The 9,534-nt window shown below is 43.8% G+C and overlaps 1 protein-coding gene across 3 annotated transcripts in view; it reads left to right on the top strand.

The window, feature by feature from the left end:
• Positions 1-1,486: 1,486 nt before the first annotated feature.
• Positions 1,487-9,534, top strand: part of VPS13A (vacuolar protein sorting 13 homolog A) — a 254,743-nt gene continuing 246,695 nt past the window's right edge. Inside the window, exon 1 of one of the 3 annotated variants that reach the window (XM_084834257.1) lies at positions 1,487-2,329. In XM_084834257.1, the coding sequence (XP_084690383.1) occupies positions 2,230-2,329 (100 nt within the window). In that variant the 5' untranslated portion in view covers positions 1,487-2,229. Of the gene's footprint in view, positions 2,330-2,458; positions 2,718-9,534 lie in introns of those variants that run through there. The other 2 variants (XM_084834259.1, XM_084834258.1) reach the window with 2 other exon arrangements.

Genomic DNA, 9,534 nt, shown 5'->3' with positions numbered 1-9,534 from the left:
TGATGTTGGATTTAACCCATTACTCTAAAAAAACACACCAAAAAAAGATGATGTAACATTGCTAACCTGGAGAACATAGTGATGGCATGCTGAAAATGTGATGCTAGGCATGGTGGTATCTGCACATGACTAGTTTGCAAAAAGCAGAGAGCCAATGCACTTGGGCTTGAATTATAATCTTATACATGTCTATTCAGAAGCAAGTGGGTAGGGCTGCTGCCTTAGCCTTTTTGCTGTACTTATCCAAGGTGGCGCTACTTTAGAGATTCTGCTTGAGGAAACCTGTATGTACTGTGCATACTTGGTAATACCTTTGGACCCTCTGCTGTTTGAACCAGCTCAAAAAGGCTAGGGCTTAGGAATGGCACCAATAGGAAATAATATATATATATATATATATATATATATATATATTATCAGGTAGTATGGGTGTGCTCTTGTAGACCCACACTACTTTAACCATGCTATTTAGCAGCACTCCAATTTAACCCTCCAAACAAAAACTTAGTCCAAACTACAGTCAATCAGAAGACAACAGAGGTGGGCAGAAAGAATATCAGGTGTGGGCAATTTGTGGCATGCCAGATGTTTTGGCCTACCATACCCATCAGCCCTGTCCAGCATAGCCAGTGGTGAGGGATGATGGGAGTTGTAGGCCAAAACCTCTGGAGGGCCACAAGTTGCCTACCTGTGTCGGTAACTGCATCCAATGGGAAAGAGGCAAGAGGTGTCAGAAGAACACTTTTTTATTCTTGCAGGTTTTAAAGTATTTTAGGTTGCAATCCTATGCACATTTAGACAGAAGAAGTCCTACAACTCCCTGCATTCCCTTGCCAGCATGTAGGGCTTTTTCATGCATGCATAGGATTGCACCCTTAGGCATTTTGATTTTTTGTTCATTGCTCTGTTTTAGCTCCTAGTTGGTTTTCTTAAGTGGTTGTATTATATTTTATTTTATATCTTAATTTTGTAGACCACCCTGGGATCAAATCTGGTTAGGGCAGTATATAAAGGCTGTAATAATAAGGCTGCAGTCCTATACACACTTACCAGGGAGTAAGCACAAATGAACTCAGTGGTGTTTACTTCTGAGTAGACATGTACACGACTGCAGTTAGTAAAGGATTAATTGGATGGCAGCAGCTTGGCTTGCTTCATTTGGAAAATGGTGCTGGTGCTGCTGGCCGCTTATACAGCAGCGCCAGAGAGAACGTCCTTGCTTTCACCACAGGGTGGCACACATTTTGGACAGCCAATCCTCACTGGCTCCAAAACCTGTGCAAAATATACGCCCTCATGCTTCCCCAGTGGGGCAGATCGTTGAACTTGCTTGATGATCGGTCTTGTAATTTTATTTATTTATTTATATATACAGCACTTTCCAGAGGACTTCCAGCACTGACATCTAGGAAGCTACTCCAAGATGACTTCTGGGAATAACGACTGTATACTGGAACCTTGTCAGTACATGGCACATCCCACTTATGTGGGAGGCGGGCTCAAGGAGAGTAGTTACGATTGCTCGGTTTTAAGCGACTTGTTGAAGGTGGTTTTCCAACGCAGTTCCGCACAATTTTTATGGCAGCAGTAACACAGCAATCCCAGGAAACAAAGCTGGGCTACCGGTCTCGAGGCGGGTACGGTGGTTGGGACGTGGGCCTCATGCTCTTTGGCGGAACCGAAAGAATGGGATGACACGCGGCCATTTCTTCATGACAACACGTCGGGAAAGGGAGACCCGCGAGCGACAAGACACAACTACTTCAGGCGCGGGCGGGGGGGGGAAATCCCGCTCTGTACTTTTGGGTTCAAGGCAGCCTCAAGGTGGAGACAGGGAGGGGCAGTTTAACCGACGTTCGGAGTCTCGCGCGACAAAGAAGGCCGTATCTCTCTCTGCGCGCGCGCGGCGCCTGCTTATCTTGAGCTCTACCGCCGCTTTTTGGCCAGGGAAGGAGGGAGAGGCGGGAACAGGGAGAGCGTCTCTCGCTTATGTTCCGAGCTTTTCAGGGAAGGGCTCCCAAGCGTCCCTAGCGCGCCTGCGCAGTAGGCAGGGCGAGTCTGGGTGCGACACGCCCAGCCAGCGGGCGGCCAGGCAGACGCCAGCCTGCTCGGCACGGCGGAGCGGAGGGGGTGGCGGAGAGGCCGGGGGGCTGTCTGCGGGGCTGACATCTCGAACCGTCGCCGGCGGAAGCCCGGCTCGACGGGGAGGGGAGCGAGCCGCTCCTAAGGATGGTGTTCGAGTCGGTGGTCGTGGACGTCCTCAACCGGTTCCTGGGCGATTATGTGGTGAATCTGGACAGTTCCCAGCTCAAGCTTGGCATCTGGGGAGGTAACGAGAGCCTAAGTCCGCCCCTGCCTGACCCCCCCCCCCCGACAGCTCCTTTCTGCGGGAGGTGGGCTGACGGGCGCCTCCTCCGTCGCGTGGTGCTGTCACGGGCTCCTCCGTATGTATGTGCGCGCGCGCAACAGAGGGCGAAGAGAGGAATGGAAGGGGAATAAGTAAGAGTGCGTCCGCGTGAGAGTGAGAACGGCCCTTCGAAGGAAGCTGCGCCGCTGCTCGGGCCCCCACAGGCTGCTGCGCTGCTGCTCGGCCCCCCGGCCGCCCGAGCCGTCTTGCTGACTTGCTTGCACTTGCGCGTCCGCTTGGCAGGCCCCGTCACGTGGGCAGCGCTTTGCGTGCCTTGGCGTTTCTCACCTGCTCCAGTCTGCTTCCTTTGGTAGGTTGTCTTGTTCAAAGGGAGCCCAGTGCAGGGGAAGCGAAAACGTTTTCTACGGTCGCTTCCTTCGTGGCAGTGGCAAAAAGCAAAAGGAGGCGACACTGGAGCGTTATTTTTACGTATGCTGCTTCTCTTCTGTCCCCCATTCGATTTGGACCACGTTCTGGAGAGGACTAGGGTGGAAACACAAAATATGAGTTTATGTGCATTTACCGCAACAGCCACCACTGGCACAGCATAGTGATTCACTAATATTTAGCAGCATATATTGTCACTCATTTTGTGGGGTCAACACATTTGATCCCGTATATTCTTGAGTGGCAGTGGCAAAAGCTAATTTTATTTGCATATACTAGCCCTAATCTTCTCCCTGAAACTTGATTGGTTTTCATTTATATACTAACTGCCTTTCATGGAATTCAAGGTTGTGGATAAGGTTCCTGGACAGTCTCCCATCCAGGCACTGATTAGATTCAGCAAGGTTGCAGGATCATGGACTTTTATTTAAACAGTGGAATCTGTAGATGTTGGAATGTAGTGAATTGATGTAATTGATGATTACATCATCAATGTAATGATGATACAAATGAACTGTACCATTTCATTTTAATTTTGGTTGTTCATTTTGTGTCACTAACACCACTCGGTAGTTTTGAGGAGGCTGTTTTTATGCTGATTAATTGGATGACTAAAAACAGAAAAGTAATCCAGTAGTACTGTCTACATTGGTTCATCATGCCACAAATTAGTTTACTCAACTTGTCTGTCTTGGTCTAAAATAATTAATAGAAGGAAGGAGAAACACATGCTGTTGTGGCAGGAGGATCCAAAATGACTGAAGGCCAGTTTACAGATTACCATTTTTGGCCTAAATATCTACCTATAAAAAAGTTAATGTTGCGGCTGCACTTTAAAAAAAATGAATGTACACTACATACAGTGAACAGATGGCTCCCTGCCACATGTACTCATTGTGTATATCTCATTTAGCAAAACAACCTTTATAAATCATATTTCTATACCACTTTCCACATACTTTCAAAGCATACAGTATTGTACCATCAAAACAACAATAAACTGTAACAATAAAACAATAATAAAAATACTAAGCAGTGATAGACTGCACACACTGTTGTGTGCTATTTACCACGGCTGGCTAGATGGCACTTCAGGGAAAGCCTGTGTGAAGATAAGTCTTGAGGAGATGTCTAAACATCAGAACTGTGGGGGCTTGTCTAATAATTTGATGTGTGCTGCAGATCTGTAGTGTGTATCGTCTTGTAATGTGTAAAGTTGCCCTATACAGAAAGAAGATAAACATGTTTTCTTTCTTGGCAGTGTCTTTTTCTTTTTAGTTTTCCTTGCTTACATATCTCAGAACAACTTGCTCCTTAAAACAAATAGTACAAATTTCTACATAGTAAGTCAGTTTAAAAGCTGTCAAATTTTAGAGGCAATTTTGCTGTGAAATAGGATTATTTACATTCAACATATAAACCTAAATCAAAATGTTTACACTGAGAGACAACTTGAAATATCAGCAACCTGATCTTAAGTATATGGCGTGTAAGTCAGGTGGATCTCTACTGAACAAAATTGGAAGCTGTGTGTTTAAGTGTGCAAAAATATATTTGCAATGTTTACAGTGAAAATAACTTTGGGAACTGGAAAAGGAAAATGATAAAGTCAAGTAGACAACTTTGTGTAGCTTTCACATTTAACAAGAAGTCATGCTTGATCTATTTGGTATTGTTCTAGATTTGAATTGATAAGTTGTCCTCTCCTTCCTTCGTCCCAAGTAAATACTATCACCAAGGACATAAAAAAAAAAACCTTTGGCTTTTCTTTCTGTATGTGCTTGATAAAGTATTTAGGTGTTAGTAATAAGCAGTCCTTTGGCAGAATCCAAATGTATTGAATTACCTGTTGTATGTCTCCCTATATGCAACAGCGTTTGATAGGAATTATAACATAAGCTGTATAACATCAGTGTCAACTTATTTGAGTACTTCCAAGAAGATGAGTAGTTTAACAGTTCCCATGTGTGTTAAGGTGGTCTAACTGGCATTTCCATGATCATTTTTGGTATTAAGAGAGTAGAAGAAAGCAGTAGAGGGAAGGATTTTTTACTACTAGTAGGACAGGAGGTATTTAAATTTAGAGTGTTTTAAAAAACCAATAAGAAGAAAGCCCATGTAACTAAATATACTAGGGTTCCAGTTTCAGTGCTTGGTTATAGGAGAATTAGCTGAAATGGTAGAGCACTTAAAATGTGAGAGGTAGTGGTACTGATACCCTCTTTTTCTTGCAGAGCCTCTACTCTCTTCCTTTATTGGGGGAAGGGCTGTAGCTTAGTGGTTGAGCATATCCTTTATGTGAATAAAGTCCCATGTTCAGTCCCTGGAGAGCCACTCCTAGTCAATATGGGCCACTGGTCTAACTCAGTATAAGGCTGCTTCCTATGTTCCTTAAGTGTGAATCCAGTGGTGCTCTGCCACTGTTCATATTTTACTTCATTATATTGAAGATTTCTTCCCCTCTTGCCCCTCATAACTTTAAATAGTGTAATATATAGAAATTGGCATATGTTTGTGTCACCATTCCATCCTACAGTTTTTAAAAATTAAGTCAAGGGCACTAACTGCATTAGTCAATGTGTAAGAAATGTTTATTTTCAGTAAAAAAGAAAAAGCAGCAGCAGTAAAGATTAAGCAATTTTGTGTAATAGATGTGACTAATATCAATCATTAGTATCTATTTACTATTGAAAGAGCGAGATAATTGCCTTGCCAGCAGGCCTGTCCCTATTTCTCCCCCCCCCCTTTTATTTTTAAGGGAAAATTCTTGCCACACTGGGATATGTCCCTTCTCAAAGATTCTCCTTTATCAAGTAATTTTCCTGGTTTGGTGAGGGCCAAGAGGCTGTGGGAGTTCACCTGGGCTCTGCGGGCTCCCTGAGCTGTCCTTCAGCCTTACCTCCATCTGCTGCTCCTCCCCTTGCTTCCCGCTGGATGCCACTATCACTTCCTTCATATATTGTTCCTTATTCTGAACCTGAGTATAAAACAAAAGGAAGAGCAGGGAGCCTTGGCAGGCTTCGAAAAGCAGAGAGGGACGCAGCACCATTTGGCAAGTGGGAAATGCCGCAGTCAAAGGGGAAAAGCTGCTGCTGTGCCGCTTGCGCTGGGCCCCATGTGGCCAAAGAAATTGCCGAAGCCACTAGAAGAGAACCACCTGACTCCTGATGCAGCCACCCAGCTCCAGCCTCCACCGCCACTTCTTCGCTGGCTGCAGGAGTGCGTATTACTCTTTATACCAGTGAGAGAGAGTGAGCGGGCCTTCTGCCTGACAGAGCTAACTGTGGATTCTTGCTTGGTAGGCTACTATTCCCTGCAGGATTAGGCCCCCAGTGATATTGGATGTGAATGAAATGGAGCAGACACATATGAATGACTATGGGATGGCATTTGATCTTACCCTGTCCCCTCCAGCAATTCATCAGGCGCAGAGGGGCATAACAGTGGTTATTACTCCAATTTCAGACCTAAAAAAAAGAATGGAAGATCAGGTGGCAAACCCTATTATATATATGTCCACCGCAGAGGATGTTAACATTCTACTGTCTTCCCTCCCTGCAAACGAAGAAAATAGTCCATCTGGTATGGAGGACAGTGGTATGCCAGAGGAAAGGATGATTCAAACTAAGACTACAGTTTTTGTACAGGGGCATAGGAAATTAGTACCTCTTCCAGATTACAGCAATGTACTCCTCACAGATGTATACCACCCCCCTCATTGACTTATTAACCATGTCTCTTAACAAATGATCAACTGCTGGGAAGTAGTTGTTTAAATAGCTATATGAATGAGGACTTTGGTGAAATGAGAATGGGAGGTTTTTAATCTACCCTGTCTGGAAGAGAGTTCTCAGGAAAAGTCAAGTGGAGTATTGGGAGGGAGGAGGAGGAGAACGTTGTTGATCTTGCTATGGCTGATGAGTCACCTATATTTAGTTGCTTTGATAAAGAGAGGGTGGAAAGGAAGTCTTCAGATCTGCATGTAAATCATATTATGAAATCCCAGGCTGAACATGATGTCTGCCATGATCATATGAGCAATACCATTTTGGAAATTAAAAATTTAGTAGTTGGGATGAAGGAGATACTGATAGCAGGAATATTGAGTGAGAAGTTTGTACCTTGTTTGAAGGAGTTGGTTTCTAATAGGAAGGAAAAGACCCCTCTGTTTTGGGTGGATAAGGAAGAGGAGTTTAACCTTCCTGCCAGTGTTACTAATAGGATAAATGCTCTTTCCCTGGAGGAATTGTTGCTGTGTAAAAACTCCTCTGAGAGAATTCCATCCCCACTGTTGGACTTGTGTACTGATGGTGGATGTGTTGCATCTAAGGAGTCCAGGGGAATTGCTGCTACCAAGGGGTCTAAGAAGGTGAAAGAATGCAGAAAGAAACTCCCTTGGCTCAGGGAGGAGGGTGGGTTTTGATAAGCAATCTCAGCAAGAAGCCTGTACAGCTGAGCGCAGTAGTAAGAAACATAGTAGAAAAGTGCAAACACAAGAAAGAAAGAACTGTGCAAATATGAACTTTAACCCACTTTTTAAGATCATAGAAAAAATGGATGCAGTTAGCAAGGCTAACTCTAATGAAGCCAGGTGTTGGGATAAACAGAGGATTGTAACAAGAAAAGATTCCCTAGGGGTAGGAGATAAATCAGAGAATTATACTATCAATGGTAGGAAAGAAGTTAAAGAATTGGATCTATCAAATAGCACTGAGGCTGCAGCGCAAGAGGATAGTGTTAATTGAGAACCTCCACCCCTAGCAAAAAGGAGTGATTCACTTGAGGGGGAGGGGCCGATAAAATCCAGTTCAAAACAATCACGATCTAACTTGAAATTAGTATCTAAACAGGGTGAATCTCTAACTAATCCTATCCCAGTTTTGTTAAGGAATAGAGAGATTATGTTTAGGTCTATGAAGAGGAGGAGAAGTAGGAAGAATAATGGTTTGGCTGGGCATACTGTAACAAATCCTGATATGATCCCTATTCCCCAAAGGCAAGGGTACGAATGGGGGGAGAAGCAGAAGCAACCATGGAAGAGGAAGGGCTACAGTAAATAGGGAGATAGTTTGAAGGGTGAAACCAGATCTTGGTACCAGAATGGTTATTGAAATGAAAGGAAACTTACAGACCCAGAATATCAGTCTATTAATATCACTGCTTGGAATATAGCAGGTTGGTTTAATAAGTTGTCGAACAGTACTTTCATAGGTTATTTTTAAAAGTTTCATATAATTTGTCTTCAAGAAACATGGGTAAAAGCAAAGGAAATCTTTATACAGGGTTTTGCTTCTTATTCTTAGCCTGCTATCAGAGGCAATAATAAAGGAGTAAAGGGGGATTGTTATTTTGTGTTTCAACAAGCTGAAGGTGGAAGTCAAAGTCTTAATACCTCTTTCTCTTTATTTTCAGGTAGTTCACCTAGTTTGTGACATTAGGTTTACCTTACTTTGTATTAACATATATGCCATCAAAAGGTTCTGTGATCCCTGGGAGTAATATCTGGGCTTTGTTAGTCAGATTGAGAAAATTATAGAGGAACACCCACTATTACCTCTCATTGTGTTGGGTGATTTTAATGGCAGAATAGGAGATAGTAATGAGGCTTTGGCAGGAAGAGTTGGTTTATCAAATGAGGACCTGGTGGATTTAGTTCCTATAATATCAGAAGATCATTAATGAACCAGGTATACAGTCAGGGCCAGAATATTGGAACAAGGATAACTGTTTTGGCATTTGGCCTCTGTACACCACCACATTGAAGTTGAAAGGAAACACACCCAGATGGGAGCGAAGTCAGGACTTTCAGCTGTAATTCAAGGGGTTGGACAAAAGTGGGGCACCAACCATTCAGGAAGTACAGCCAGTGGCATACACCCCCCCTTTTGTTGGTGGCTCATAAGTAATGGAACAAACCAACATCATTTCAAACTTAAGGATCGCCTTTAATACCTGGATGAAAATCCTTTGCAACCAATGACTGCTTGAAGTTTGGAACCCATGGACATGACCAAATGCTGTGTTTCCTCCCTCGAGATGCTTTGCCAGGCCTTTACTGCAGCTGCCTTCAGCTGCTGCTTATTTGTGGGTCTTTCTGCCTTCAGTCTTGTCTTCAGTAAGTGAAAAGCATGCTCTGTTGGGTTGAGATCAGGTGACTGACTTGGCCAATGAAGAACCTCCCACTTCTTTGCCTTCAGAAACTCTTGGGTAGCTTTTGCTGTATGTTTTGGGTCATTATCCATCTGCAATATGAAGCGGCATCCTATCAGTTTGGCAGCATTCAGCTGAATCTGAGCAGACCCTATACACTTCAGAATTCGTCCTGCTGCTTTGATCAGCAGTCAGGTCATCAATAAACACCAGTGACCCGGTTCCATTGGCAGCCATACATGCCCATGCCATAACACTGCCTCCACCATGTTTGACAGATGATGTGGTATGCTTTGGATCATGAGCTGTTCCTTTCCTTCTCCATACTTTTCTCTTCCCATCATTCTGGTACAGGTTAATCTTGGTTTCATCAGTCCAAAGAATCTTATTCCAGAACTGGGCAGGCTTTTTTAGGTGTTTGCTGGCAAAGGCTAATCTGGCCTTTCGGTTCTTGAGCATTACCAGTGGTTTGCACCTTGTTGTGAAGTCTCTGTATTTACATTCATAAAGCCATCTCTTGACTGTAGATGTTGACAGTGACATGCCTACCTCCTCAAGAGCATTCTTGACCTGGCTAGATGTTGTGAAAG

The sequence above is a fragment of the Heloderma suspectum genome, chromosome 2, assembly GCF_057233095.1.
Source record: "Heloderma suspectum isolate Gila_16-S chromosome 2, 16-S_ref, whole genome shotgun sequence".
Lineage (NCBI taxonomy): Eukaryota > Metazoa > Chordata > Lepidosauria > Squamata > Helodermatidae > Heloderma > Heloderma suspectum.
This window is presented reverse-complemented; position numbering and strand designations above follow the sequence as displayed.